Here is a 15,652-nt window from a genome sequence, read left to right as displayed (position 1 = left end):
AATTAAATATCATATAAACCATAAAATAAATTAAATAATCAAATAAATATACATTTTTCGATATTTTAAACTTATTAAATTATTGGTTACATTAATTAGTGTTAATTAAAATCTTATTATGTATCTTATCTTATTTATTATTTTTATTAAGAAAACTCACCAATTTCAAAGTCTAAAATAGATAATGTATCCAAAAATTGTTTGGAAAGTGTATTCCCGCCAAGAAAGCAATTGGACAATAGAAACACTGGAACAACACTTTGCACAATTTATAACCTCAATCACTATTCACTACACAATGCACAATTATTCAAAATAAATTTAATGAATTTGTTAAAATAAAACTCATATCTTTCAAATCTCAACTTATATTGAGATATTTCCACAAAATCACACAAATAATCAACACAGAAAGTATATCACAAAAAGACTATGAGATTACACACAAAATTTTCGACAAACGGTATCACTATTAATTTGCATACATTTTTCGCAATTATTATATCGAACAGACAGGTTTAATCTTTATTATAAGAATTATATCAAATTTTTATAAAACACAACAAATAATACACTTATTTTTCCAAAAATAAAGACACTCTACAACCGACGCGGCATTTCTAAAATAGAACAGAGGAACAGCTCTACCAGGTTTGCCAACTGTTGAAATAAAATTCACATAACATTTAATTTCGTTATTATTTTCACAATTTAAGTATCTATTGGAACAAAACCGAAAATTTTATAAAAATAATTACTTAAAACGTCATATTTTTCTGTGAAACAATAAAAAATGTAAAGAAATTCGGAAAAATAATTAATGTTTTTTAACCTGTCGAAAACTGCTCTGCGCATGCTCACAAGTCACGTGACGTTGGCGGGGAAAATATTCAAATTTGAATATTGAATTTTCAGGGACATCTCTTTCACTCTTTAGATCATTAAATTTGTAAAACTATTAATTAATAATTTTATTAAAAACATTAAAAATATGAAATAATAAATAGCCCTTTAAAAAAATTAACTTTCTTTAAAAGTATATTAAAAATGTAATTAATTTTCGAATTGAAGGATTGTTAATTAACAAAGCAATAATATTAACACATTATTTTTATTGAAGATTTAATGAAGCTGCGTCTGTGGTATCACAACAATGCCCTTGCATACGATGCCCCCCCCCAGTAATAAACATGTTAACGTTAATTAAATTCTCAGATTCTCAATTATCATACAGCTTCGATTTAGCATTTCTTTCAAAAGTTCATTAATGCGTACCTTTTAAAATATAGCAAACGCAATAATTTCTACATTCTGGTCCATCGCCCCCATTCGAAATCTGTGTCTTTTGCTCTGACAAAATTTTCCATTTAATAAAAATATCAAATAACATTTTCTTTTTTTTGTTATAAGTTACAAAATCTGAACAATAGACACAGTTTACATTATTTTTAATTTTTATTTTTTTTTTTAGAAAAAATTTCTCAGATGATTGTCATACATTTACAAATATTGGTTTTTTTTTCTTATAAATTCCTTTCTACAAAATATCGAAGTAAACAATTTTTACTGAGTATGACTTTCATCTAAGATTTTTGGGCACTCATGAGTTTTTCTTTTTATTTTTAAAGTTTTGAAAATAATTTTTAACAAATCACATAGCAGCCGAATAAATAGCTTATAAAATCTAACAGCGTTATTGTTTATTTTATGATATAAAAAAAATATAGGAAAAACACAATGCCATCGCTTGTTATACTCGTAATGCAATGTTACACGTATAAATTAGGTACACCTGTCATGGGAGGTTTCACTTAAAAATCAATAATTGATGTTCAATATATAGTATATGTATATAAATAAAGATCCTGCAGTGTCGAGCAGGTGGACGAGACTCCAATACAAATATAGTAAAACATAAAAAAAGAAAAAAAAAACTATTCTGATCGATGGTACAGGGCACATATTATTATGACAAAAAAGAAATAAAAATATATATATATATATAGAAACGGACTAATCAAATATAATTTTAATACGTATGATGCAATTTAATAAGATTGTCTCGTTTGCAAAAAAATATTATAATATAGAGACTAAAGCCCTGGTGACGAGTAAATGAGATTTTTCACCTCGCTTTTTGATCGCTTAACGCTATTAACTATTCAACAATTCAAAATACTTATAATAATACACACAACCTTGAATAATCTCAACAGCTGCTGACCTTAGCCCGAACCACTTATAACATATCCGTAGTTCTGGATTACAAAAGTAATTTTTCGCTATTGCTACATTTGTATGATCGCTCGGTATACATTTACAAAAACAAGAAAAAAATTATTATGTACGCTTGTCGCGTGATTTTTTAAATTAAATTTTCAGCCGACGAAAAAAATAGTTGCTCAATAATTTGTTTTTTTCCTTTCATTTTTTTCACATTGAAAATATTTTCTTTTTGCAGAGCATTCGCTAGACATCACTAAAAATAATTTATCATTTTTACACATTTTGCTTTGTCAGAAATGGCCAGCAAAAGAAAATCTCAGTCAAATGTTGCGAGGAAAAGTGACACAAAATAAAATACCATAACTAGAAAATTAAAAAAATTTAAATAAATAAATCGAGTAAAAAAGTTTGTAAAAAGTAAATTTAAAAAACATTTTTCAAAACTAAAATTTCATTTTATAAAAATAAATGTCCATTAAAATTCAAATCATTTGAAACGAAAATTAATTCAAGAAAAATATTGTCACTTATCAAATTTGGAAGACATTAAATTAAAATTGTTTTTAAAAAAACTAAAACATCTCCGACATTGTCAACATTCATAAATATTAAATAATAAAATTGACGCTAAATTTCGATTTTCCATTGTGTTTCTGACATTGTCGCTGACATTTTTTTCGAAATTTCTCAATTTTTTTAAACTTTTTTTTAAATCGAGTTACAATACAAAAATAATATTCAGTCAATTAGTTCAGATTAATATTCGTGCAACAGGGGTAAAAGTGTTTTTATATAATAACACTGTGAATGCATGTCATGTATTTCTGCATACTTATATATTTTATAAACCTAATTAATCTACGTGTAAATTGAAATTTCTACAACAAAGCGTTCTGAAAGATGAATTTTTTTAACGGACGGAACAATTGCTGCATTAAAACTGCAGTTTGAAATATATTTTTTTTTTGAATGTTTATGCTTTCGAATATATAAGAGCGCACAATTCTTATTTCTCTGTTTTTTTCTTTTTTCATTTGTATTTTCTTTACATATACTTATTTAATATTCGAACAATTTTTGTTTTTCGCTTTATATATAATAATAATAATAATAATAATATATACAATTTACACTCGACGCATTTTTAACAAATTGACAAGTTCGTGGCGTGATTTTTTCATTTTTGACAAAAATTTACGAGACGTAAAGCAATGACCGTCCGTACAATGAGAAATAAACAAAAATTTAATGTCACAGAGTATATCTGACAGTATAAATAAAACGATAAGGTGAAAATCTTAAAGTACAATAAACTAGAATAAATTAAGCCAGTCGCTGCCAAATGTTATGCAAATGTTGGTGTAAACAAAGGAGAAAAATAAAAATAAAGTAATAAGTTATCGTTTAAATAATATAATAATAATAATAATAATAATAATTAAAAGTTGTAAAAATAGTACAAAAAAACACTAAATAATTTAATAATTAAGTATGTGATTGTTGTTGGGGTTTTCTTTTTTTCCTTTCATTTTAAGTAAGGGTCAATTTTCAACTTAACGACTAAAATCAAAGGTATGGAATACTGATATAAAAAATCTATAAAGAAGCCTCAACTACCACTGCTAAATAAAAAAAAAAAAAAAAAAAAAAAAAAAAAAATTCTGTTTAAAACCCATGGCGTTTTCCTGTAAGTATTATACTTACAAGTCATAAGGACACTAGTTTTAACATTTTGTTTTCTTTTTTCTTTTTTTCTTATTCATAGATCAATTAATATCATTAATAAAATAGCAATACTCGGTCAGTTGATATAAAGTTATAAAAATATCTTCTAGTATTCAGCATTAGTAGAGAGCTTAATAAAACTTAACCTACTCGAGAAAAATCTTACTTCCTTAAAGAGTAAGACATGATAATAATTGTCACGCTTTAACAATACGAGGTGAGCCAAACCTAGCAAAAAAAATGCCTAACAATTAAACTGTCCGTTTACCTATATCAATGCCGCAATCAGCGATTCTATCGGGGGATTTTTTTTATTTTTTTAAATCTTTGCAACAAATAATAAAGATATTAATTAATTTTTAAAAATCAATCAGTTTCAAGTCCAGTTGAATTTTGATTATCAATCACGTCATATTTTATAATTTTATATTCTCGTATGGTGGTGAAAACCTTTTTTTTTATTTCATTAAATCAGAAAAAATCTGCTTTAAATTAAAATTACTTTTCTATATACATATAACGATGGCTTTTAAATGAAAAAAAATGTTGAATTTAAAAATAAAAATGTATTAAGTTAACTTAGCATAGAATGTTATCACGAGAGAATATTTTTATTTTCTTTAAATATCAAGAGATAATATCAAGTTAATTGTAACACAAAATATTATTTAAACTTATAAACAAGTTAAATTATGTTCCGAAAAATAATTTTTAATAAATAAAATAATTTAATTTTTTCTTAAGTATTCATTAATTATTAATCTAGTAATTAAATTAATTAAACTTTATAAATGAAATATTCAAAAAAAAAATTTTCATTTATGATAACCGATTTTCATAAACAATGTATTTTCATTTAAAATCCATCGCCAGATTAACAAACAGTATTCACCGTTACGTGACAAAAGGTTTAACATTTTTTTTTTAATTTAAAGACTTGATAAAAAATATTTTATCTTTGAATCGCATATTATTAAAAAAATAATAATAAACTTCACAGCGAACTTGTAAATTCTTATGAAGGAATATTTTTAATCGTATTGATATATATATATATAGAATAATAATATAATGCATTTTTGTATCATTTAATGTATACATATAAATATATATGTATGTATGTATATATATATTTATATATCTATACAAGTGTATATAAGGCTCCTTGGATAACGACTAATGCCACGTCGTTCCTGTCACGTATAAATTTAACTTTTTTTTCTTAATAAGCGCTTTAAAAATATAATATAAAATCAAAATATTAAAGAGTACCACCGCCAATGCAAGACTATGTTCAAAGAAGAGAGATGACGTAGAAAAAAAGAACTGTATATCCGTGAATAGATAAAGAAAGAAAGAAAGAAAAAAATATCAATAAAACATAATTTTTGTTGTTGTTGTTGTTGTATGCCCTTAACTATAATCTATGTTACAAGACTAAATCTATTTTTGGCAAAGTTGTTTAGGTATACGACATTAAGGAATAATAATATATGAGTAGATGCACTGGCCATAGTATTATGCACTATTTAACTTTGCTTAATACCTGTGTGGTCGCTTATAAACATAATCTGTACATTCTTGAAAAGCTGCATTGACAGAAGTACTCAAAAAAATCAATTATAATTCAAAGTTATTCTACATTTGCTTTGTTAAAAAAAATACTTCGTTTACCATTAAAAGTTTAAAATAACATTTTTTTATCACAATTATTAAAAAAAAAATTGTTATTAAAACATTCAGTGTATGTCTTAATGTAATTTCTGACAAAAATTAATACCAAAAAAATTTTAAATAAATAAAATTGAAAAATAATTTTTTGTTTTATTTTTTTCAATAAGATTAATTTTTGACAGGGACTTTGAGAAGCATTTCAATTTAAATTTTAATTATAATTTTAAATACTAAAATAAATTGAAATTCAACATTGAATTTAAAATCGATTAAAGTAAAATTCATTAAAACGAACGATATTGATCGAGAAAAATTGTAAATAAAAAAATATTACTTTCTCTTCTTTCTGTACTTTGACGAAAAAGTTTTGCTTAAGTTTTTTTTTTGATTAATTTCATGAACCAGGAAACGACGGCAAAAGAGCAATAAACTTTATTACTTTTAACGTTTTGTATATAAAATCGTATGTCACCTACAGGTATATCCTGAATTTCATCGAGATTTTTGGATCAAAAAAAAAATTTTTTGATCCAACGAGTATTATTGTTATCAAGTACGTCTACCGTTTTTTCTCTCTAAAAAAGTGTTGGCTCACATTAAGCAAATTAATTATTTTTGCTATTTTCCTCTCTTTTTTTGTTTTTAAGTACGTACGAGTTAGAGATTTTTAAGAGTATCTATAATATCTTGAAACGCCAGTTGGCGAAATCAACGTATCAAAAAGATTATCTACATCCACTATAATACAATTCTCTGTAAGTAAATTCTCCGTAATTTTATAATAAGGACAAAATCGCAAGTCTCTACCTCATTTCACATAGATATTATATCAAAATAAATATACGTTGTACTTTAAAAATTAAATTTACGAATTTTTATACAGACAACAAAAAATGTTTTTCGTGTTCAATCCGATAAACAGTAAAATTTTTCAATCTTAAGAATTTTTTTCATTATCAAAAGGGGAATATCTACTTTCTCTTTTTCAACCAATAGAACAAAAAATAAAATTTTGATCTCTAATAATACAGTAACTGGGGTAATTCACATTGTGCTTAAAAATTAAAAACGGAGAGAGTATTACAATGAATTACGTTGAGAACTTTTGTCAGCCCGTGGAACAAAACGATACGAGAGACCTTAATGATAATTTTCTTTTTTTCTTCAAAAATAAAACAAAAGTCATGATCATACGAAAATAAGTTAGTGAGCTTGATTCATTTTTCTTTTTGAGATCAAACAACGCCAAAAAAAAAATTATCGTCGCGCATATATACAAGTTTCCTGACATTTCAAGTCTGGAACATAGAAAAATTTCATATAAAAATACTCTTTTGCTTTTGCATTATACGAGTGTATGTATATATATGTACATTTTGAATAACATTATATTTTAATACTGTATTTTAATATCATTTTTGTTCAATTCTTTATCCTTCTTTTTTTCATGACACGTTCTATACCACGGGCTAGATTGTAATTATAGTTTGTTTTTTCTTTTCTTTCAGTTACGATCTCTTTAATGCTACATATGTATGTATAATATATATATGCTCCAATCCAATATGGAAGATTCTGGAAATAAGAGTATACGAGATTTTGTACGAGAAAAATAAAGACTTACTCTTCAGGGTTCCTCGTACATATTTTATCTGAACAAATTAAAAAATGTGTCCAAATTTTGATTGACAAGTATCTATTGACGAATTATCGGCAGTTTTTGAGATTCTTCAGTGTGCTCCTTCCGAGAGAGAAGTTGCAACTAAATTTAATGGAACATCCGAAACACTGTCCTCAATACCGTCTTCCGTTTCATCACCATCTTCGGAAGACACCCGATGATCCCGACCCTCCGACTTCATATTCTAATTATTCATAGTAATCAATTATTATCATTTCATTATATATTCCATAGTCATTTAAGTAGTGAAGAATTTTTTAAAAATAACTTGTACTAATTTCAAAGTCAATAATAAATAAGAAAAGATAAAAACATATTTTTAATAAAATTGATGGCCGATTCCCGGCCTTCGTAAATGTTATAACAAAAAATAAAAAGTATTTTTTTCAACTTACGGCCATCGGAAGAAAACTCGACAATGGAAGGGAATAGTTCATTTGCGCAGAAGGAGGAACGTGAGCACTGGGTATCCGTGGTGGAGTAGTTAGCGCTGCCATCATCAAATGAGGTTGGATTTGACGTCGAAGAGCAGCCAACATATCAGCACTTTCTGCGTCCATATGATCAGTCTGTGTTGGATGAAGATTGTCTCCTTTCTCTGCAATTATCATTCATTATTATTAAATATTCTTTCTAATTCATTATTTTCTTTATTCTTCTCTTCTTCTTATTACTCCTTTCCTAATTAATATTAAGTTAAATTCCTTTTATTTATTATCAATTATTTTTATTAATTGATTTATTTGTGACTTACTTCGATGTCTTGTGGGTTTTTCTCCTTTAGGTCGTCGTCTACGAGTATGAATGGTATCCCTTCGCATCGTTACAGGACGGTTAATGCCATGCAATTTATAGTAAAGGCCACACGCATTGCAAACCATTTCACCCTTCATATTTCGCCTCCAAATTGTTGTTGTCATCGTACCACAATTTGTACAAGACATGTCCACTTTTTTCGTCATATTACCACCTTGCTGATCGATTTGCTGTTTCTGATCTTCCGTCTGCAATTTTAAAATTAATTTTTAACAAATAAGAAAATGGAAGTTTAATTTTTTACAACTTTATTAAGTTAATTGAAAATTTATTTTTGGGGCAACATTTTTTAAAGAATAAAAAATAGAAAAAAAACTTACCTTAACCTTCGCTTTCGTGGACCACGAAGTGAAGTCTTGAGCTTGTTCTTCATTAGACTCATGTTGGTAATTAACAATTCCAGGACTCGTTGGTGCTTTACTAGGATAACTTTGTTTTCGTCTCCCTTTTGTTTCCTTTCGTCCGATACTCGCGGGACTGGATGGATTACTATCAATAGAGGCACTCTGTCAAAAAATATTAAATGTTAGTTATTGAAAAAAATAAATTTTACGTACAATCAATAAAATTTTGATTTTAATGAGAAAAAAACCAACACTATTAGGATAAAATAATAAGAAAATATAAATAATATTATAATTTTTCTTTTACATTTGATACATATTTAGTCCGCTATTTTAGTTGATAGATGAAAGAAAATACATATATCAATCTTAAACTCAACAGCAAAAAAAAAATATTCTTTAGTGAATTGAAAAAAGAGAAGCAGAGTTATCTGAAGTATATAGAATTTTGTGAACGATCTTTCCTCGAATCTCCTACTTCTACCTGTTATCAAACAAAAAGACTTTATCCGGAAAGATTTGGAAATGCTACAAAGGTTACTATTACTACTACCGTGAACTTTTATTATTGTTAAGAGCGAGAGAAAAATAATAGAGAGAATTTGAAATTTCCTTTTCGCGGGACAAAGGATGTTTTAAAAATCCTTTGAAACCAGGCTTATCTGAACATCTGTTAACAGCGGGTTGACACAGTAAATTCAGTAGGTCCGCCGCTTATGGCCTATCACAAAGAACTTTCCAGTTATCTATTATCTGGCAAGGCCTTCAAGGCCTTCTTACCTGCAAAGGCAGGTGGGCCTTGAATAGTGGGCCCCAAGGGATCCCTTGTCAAGACATGCTAAGGGTCACCTGACCTGCCTTCTTTCTATACCTGGATTTCTTTACTAGCACTGTGAGTGTGTATTTGCACTGGACAAAATGCAAGCTCTTCTTAAGGGCGGCCATCTCTTCTCTATATTTGCGCAGACAGTGCATATACATATAGTCAAAGAGCAACACAGCCCAGTAAGTTACAAAAGCATTTTCTGACTTCCATTTTTCCTCGACGAAAATGAAAAGCCTTAGTGTAAACCTAACAATCATGTCCAATTCACTTAACATTTTTCACCATTTCATACAATCCAGTGTCAATATAATTTAAAATGAATTTTTCGACAAGTCCTTCCGAATTACCGAGGAGAAGAAAAATTAAAATTCTTATTTTAGATTAATTTTTCTAAATTCAATATATAAAATATTATTTTATCTTTTAAACAAAATGCAATTTTTTATTAAAATTGCAAAATAAATGTTTTCAATCATTTTACGCTCCAGTGTATATTAAACTTCCGCATATTAAAATCATTAACAAAATTTACATAATAAATATTTGGAATTATTAAACACTGAATACATTGAAAATGAATAATTTTTGAAAATAAAAAAAAGTAAACAAACCTTGTTTTCTATACACGATATATTAGTTCGATTCCCAAGAACCGAGCAATCTGGCATTGTTCGTTCGACGGTCGTTCCTTGAGTGTCCCTGTAAAATCTGATTTGCGGAGATACTCCATCGGAATCGACAGCAGTTATACCGATTTGACGGTTGTTAATAAGCGATCTCAAAAGATTTGTTGCCTCCCCTGAGAAGCCATTGTTCAGCTTGTCACCGTTTGTCCTGGTGATCTCGAGATTCCTATTGCTGCTTTGGACAAAAAGCAAAAAAAAATTTTTAATCAATCCCCAAAAACAGGGAAGAAAAAATAGAAAATGAGAAACGGTAGTAAAAATGATAATTATATACATATATGTTTATCAAGTGGCATATGTACTCTTTTCAAATAATAGCTATGGTAACAGTTATATCTTATCTAAAAAAAGACATACTGAAAGAAACGTTTCTTAAGAAAGGAACCTGCTACTTGATAAAACTAGACAAATATTTGATTTCAAGAGCTGAGTCAAAGTAAATATATCTCTGCCCTTTCGTTTGAAATGAAAAGCCTCTCTACTGCATTTGTTGCAATTTATAAATTGACATTTGCAATATTTTCAAAGACCTCCATTTTTTTACTAGGTACATATTTTTTAAATTTGATTTTAATATTTCATTTTAGATGAGTTTATCGAAATTAAAGTTATTAACTATTTTCTTGTAATTCTCACGATTTGTAAACTTCATTTTTTAAAGTAGAGAAAACAACAAAAATTGACTAAATAATTACATTAAAAATAACATTAAAATTTAGGTAATTAGGTCAAGTATTAATGGTACCTAATGAGAAACCAGTAAAAGATTTGAGGCAAATTAGTAGTTGGGAAATTATCAAATTAGAAATCAATGGAACTCTAGAAAGATAAAAATAATTAAGGTAAACAATGAGAATGATATAAAAAAACTAAACAAATGTTTAAAACAGATGAAATAAATAAATAATTTGAAAAAAAACTTATGATAACATGGAAACATTTTTAAAATAAAAAAAATTAAATAATTCATTCTCGAATTATATATTCTAAAGAATGCGACTATAAGAAAAAAAACTGCTGAACGAAGGATAATAAAAAACAACCAATAAAATGTCTCACCTGGTCAACTGTTGCCAAAGTTTCGTGGTTTCCTGATCAATATGCGAATCGGAGCAATTACTTTCGGGTGTGTCCATTCGATTAATGGGACTTCTAATAGGCGAATTACTTGCTTTTGTATTATTATCATAGCTGTTGTTCTCCAATTTGATCCTTTTATTTACCGTCATGTCGTAACCATTTTCCTCACCATCGGTGTCAATTTCCTCGCGATCCTCAATTTCTAAACGATCCGGATCCGAGCTATTTGAACATGAATCATCATCGGGCTCGCACTTGACATTTTCCTGCTCGTTGTTATCCTGGGCCCGTAATTCAAGGTGATGCGTTTGTGTCTGAGGTATAACGTTTTGATTAATGCTGGCCGGAGAATTAGGCTCCTCGTTGAACAGCGTTTTGTTTAGCTGAAGAAACGATTGGAGCGGACTTATTTCTGCAACTTTGGCAGTGGAGAAAGACTTTTCCTGGAAAAACGTAATGGACAACGTTACTGCCTCCATCGGAGAATCTCCTTTCAGAAGGGAGGAGTCGTGTGCCATTGTCTTTCTCTTTCTAGTTATTTTTTTGCTTTGTGTGACGAGAATTATTATTCCAAATAGAAAAAATTAAAAAAACAAAAAAGTGGGATTTTAATTTAGGAAGAAAATGTTTTTTAAATATACATTTAGAAATAGAAAGAAAAATGAAGTTTGAATTATTATAAAGGGGGAATGAGGAGGGGGAATTCGCTACCCATTGAGAATGAGTTGGTCACCACAGTATAACGTAAGACTAATGTGAATTTTCTTTCTCTTTTATGCAGAAATCAGGGTCAAGCTGATAAGGTTAAAGTAGACTGTATTAAGGGAGACCTTGAGATGTCTTACATAATTACTGATATATCAGGGCATAGACGCAAATAAATAGTATTCCGCACACATCAACATATGTACGGAACGCGTAATATACACACGATTTAACTGTCTTATCTGCAATCAGATTGCACATGTTGCACATTCTCAGTTGCATCATTACTTGGAACAGAGTGACTGCCTACCACTGTCAGCACATTAGGTCGATTTCCAGTTGTTAATCAAAGACTAATATTCGCTTAGCTCCTCTTATTTTTTTTTTTAAATTCAATATACACATTATAAATATAAATGGCGAAAAATAAAGAATAATCATACTTCTTTTTGGACTTCTTAAGAGAGTTATTTTTTAATCTCGAGAAAAAATTAACAAAAGATATTATACAATAATTACACTCATTTTTTCATACTGACTTGTTCTCTTAATTTTATGATCTAATTTCTTAAAGACTTTGAAAGAGTGAATCCAGTTTGCCGGCAACTATTATAATTTTTCATTACGCTCTTAAAAACTCGATTTTCATAAAGATATTGCCAAGGGTAATAATATGAATAGATGATGATTTAATGTGCAAAAAAAAAAAAATGTTTGCAACAATGTTTTAATTTAAATTGATTTCTTATTAAGTAGGTTTATTCAAGAAGTATTAAATAAGATTTTTAGAAAAAAAATTTCAAAAATTATCAATGATCGAGAGGGTGTAAATGTAATCATATTTTTGATTTTCAACTCTTAAGTCGACAAGAATGTATGAATAATATCGAGATGTAAATTTTTCATAAGTTGTAACCATAAAAGGAAGTCAAGCAATTAGAAAAAGAGACCAATAAAATTTATCGTTTACTTTGTTTTTAATAAATATCTACTTCCTATATATTAATATATGTAATAAAAGTAAAAATGATTTTTCTATAGAATTTACCTGGTCGTCGAGCGACGATAATTGCTTGGCATAATCCAGGTACTGTTTGAGTATGACGTCGGATTTTCGTGAAACTTCACGAAAATTGTGTAGCACGTCCAATTTGTATTTGCAATGATGGCAAAGGATTGGTGGCAATGAATCGCCATCTTTCACCTGGAAAATAAAAAACTATATTGGTATTTGTTTTTTTTCGACACTGCTTAAATAATTATTGAAAGCATTCGTCCTAAGCAGAGATTTAGATAAGATAAGCAGGTAGGTACATAATTCCCTTAATCTGTGTAAGATTTTATCTCAGTTTTCGTACCTCATTTTCTTTTAAAAGTAAGTACCATAAACCATAACGAAAGTGGTGATAGATCTTAAGTTAATTTTATACTAATAAAATATACCTGAATTCATTTTTACAATTTTTTCTTTATCAATTATAATAAAAAACATTAATTTGATAATGAAAAATTTGATACATATTAAAATTTTTATTCTACACCGACAATTGCATATAGATATATTTCAAGTTGTCTGAAATAACATCAGCTTATCTTTCCACCACATGGGGTAAAACTATTTTTAGCATAAGGAATACGAATCAAATGTATTTCCATGATACTACTTCAAGGGTACAAGTCACAGATAAAGACCCTCAAAATCTTTTAATGCAATAAACGTATTTCGTCTTCCTTTTCGTAAAAGATTTTTAACATAAAAAATGATACTGTATTGTTAATGATGACTTATTTTACTTATGTTTATAATGATAAAGAAACATAGAAGCCTCCATATAAGATTATAAATTGACAGTTTCTAATAAAACTTTCTGAGATGAAAATGATAATGGAGATGATTTCATTTATTTACAATAGTAAACTGTACGAAGATAGACTATTAACACATAATTTTATGGATTAGTCATGAAAATAGAATAAATTTAGATAAAATTTTTAGATATTTGCTTAAATATGACGAAACATTTTAACGAAACGTAAAAAAACATTGTCTGCACTAAGCGTAACATAAAATCAAAATAAATAAATATCTATTTAAATAAAAATACTTATTAAAAAAAATAAAAATTAGTAGCTCCGTTACTTTCTATGGAAACAAACAAGAGGACCAATAGAGCACTTCAAAAACTAATAAAATTTCTATTTATATATCAGTATCTCTTATCTAAAAGCTAAAAATAAAAACCAGGCGAAACTAGAGTCACTTATTCTTTTCTACGACTTTGTCTTACGTCCCACGTGTTTCTTTTTGCAAATAAGTCCCGTTAATTTAGCCCCATCAAAAGGAATTCTTCATATCTTAAATTTAGATCATCTTAAAACAGGCAAAAACAAAGACAAAGAAAATTCTGTCAGAATCTGACAGCTTAAAATTTTTTGCAACATCAAAGAAAATAATGTATAAAGCATACTAAATAAAGTATAATTAAAAGAATTATCTTAAGAAATTAATCTTATTTGAAGTAAACGTGAAAAAGCGTTGAAATTCCAGTGTGATAATTTATCAAACTATAGAAAACAAAAAGAGGAACAAGGGAAACAAAATACACGTGAGTCCCTAAGAAAAATGATGAAACATAACTGCAGCCTAGAAAAGAAAGACAAGAATGGATAATAACATATGAAACATTATATAGTTGGATTTGGAGCTCCTTAGTTAAAAAAGAAAGCTATCGACGCGGATCTTCTGACAAGGAGCGAGTCCGCGTGTGAAACTTGATAACAGGGCCGTCCAAATAAGGAGCTCCCCTAACGTCCCAATCCCCCCTCAAAACAAGCACAAGGAAGACAGGTAAGAGCAGGCCAAAGCAAGCTTGTATAAAACAGCGACAGTCAACTCGAACCAGCTTATCACTGCCATTTTAAATCCCCGCGAGTAGCGGCTTATCTCGCGAACACATCTCTTGCCAAACTTTCTCCCGTGGCACGCGCACACACACGAGTGCACATACATGGAATATATATGTGTTTCGAGAGAACACAGGGGCCCCAGATGTTGCGTCTATTTTCGATTATCAAGTCTAGTCGAGGACATGAGATTCTCATTATGATGAGACATAGATCCTTACCGTAATTGAAAGGCACGTCAGGATCTTGTCGGCGTAGTTTCCTTCGGCGCCTTCATCCTCGAATATGGGAAACCTAACACCGTCCGACGATAAACAAAGGCGACACAGCTCGTAGAACTTGGGTGGTACATTGAACATAATTTCGATCAACTCCGGCTCCTTGCGGCCCACGTAAAACGCGAGTCATTAAAGTAGAGACTCGCCCAGTCACTTCACACTCGCACCTATCTTTCTCCACTGCCACTACGCGTTTGCGACAAGGAAGGGTTTCGCGGATTACTTATCACAGTCGCGGCTCATTGTCAGCGCGCACGCACACACGTTTACACTAACACAAAGAAATGAGAAACGAGAAACCAGAGAACACGAGCAGCAAGAGAGTTCTTGTTTGCTTGCATGAGAAGGTGTGGATGTGTATTGAAATGTTTTATGTGTTGTTGAAGGCGGTCGAATGGCCACTGACATGCACATTCACAAACTTGCTCGGTAGTTGAAACTAAAGTTTTACCCATAATCTGCAGTGATACGCATTTCTTACTTTTCACCTTAATTTCACTAATGTCACTTTAAATGTTATTACCATTTGATTTTAAATATTTAACTTTATTCGTCATATGTATTTTACCTTTCATTTCGTAAGACAATTATGATTTAATAACAATTAACATTATGGTATGAGTCATATTTAAACTTTACCTCCATAGGAAAATTGATTTTAATTGGTGGAAAATTTGAAGTGGACACAGTAAACGTCGAATCATCTA

At 28.9% G+C, this 15,652-nt stretch overlaps 1 protein-coding gene across 4 annotated transcripts; it reads right to left on the bottom strand.

Moving 5' to 3' along the window:
- Positions 1-1,095: 1,095 nt before the first annotated feature.
- On the bottom strand, positions 1,096-15,357 carry LOC127281474 (uncharacterized). 4 transcript variants are annotated; one of them, XM_051305199.1, is made up of 8 exons: positions 14,889-15,357; positions 12,812-12,967; positions 11,038-11,501; positions 9,904-10,153; positions 8,443-8,628; positions 8,061-8,310; positions 7,702-7,904; positions 1,096-7,490 (listed from the first exon to the last, which is right to left on the bottom strand). In XM_051305199.1, exons 1-8 carry the CDS (start codon positions 15,024-15,026, stop codon positions 7,356-7,358), a joined length of 1,782 nt encoding a protein of 593 aa, XP_051161156.1. In that variant the 5' UTR covers positions 15,027-15,357; the 3' UTR covers positions 1,096-7,355. The 4 variants fall into 4 exon arrangements, with proteins under 4 accessions (XP_051161156.1, XP_051161161.1, XP_051161168.1 ...); XM_051305204.1 differs by having other exon boundaries at positions 9,904-10,150; XM_051305211.1 differs by having other exon boundaries at positions 11,038-11,441.
- Positions 15,358-15,652: the final 295 nt, after the last annotated feature.

The sequence above is a fragment of the Leptopilina boulardi genome, unplaced genomic scaffold, assembly GCF_019393585.1.
Source record: "Leptopilina boulardi isolate dan_hultmark-lab unplaced genomic scaffold, ZJU_Lbou_2.1 LbouV2_112, whole genome shotgun sequence".
In the NCBI taxonomy this organism is placed as follows: Eukaryota; Metazoa; Arthropoda; class Insecta; order Hymenoptera; family Figitidae; genus Leptopilina; species Leptopilina boulardi.
Note: the sequence above shows the minus strand (reverse complement) of the source record. Positions and strands in the feature narration are given on the sequence as shown.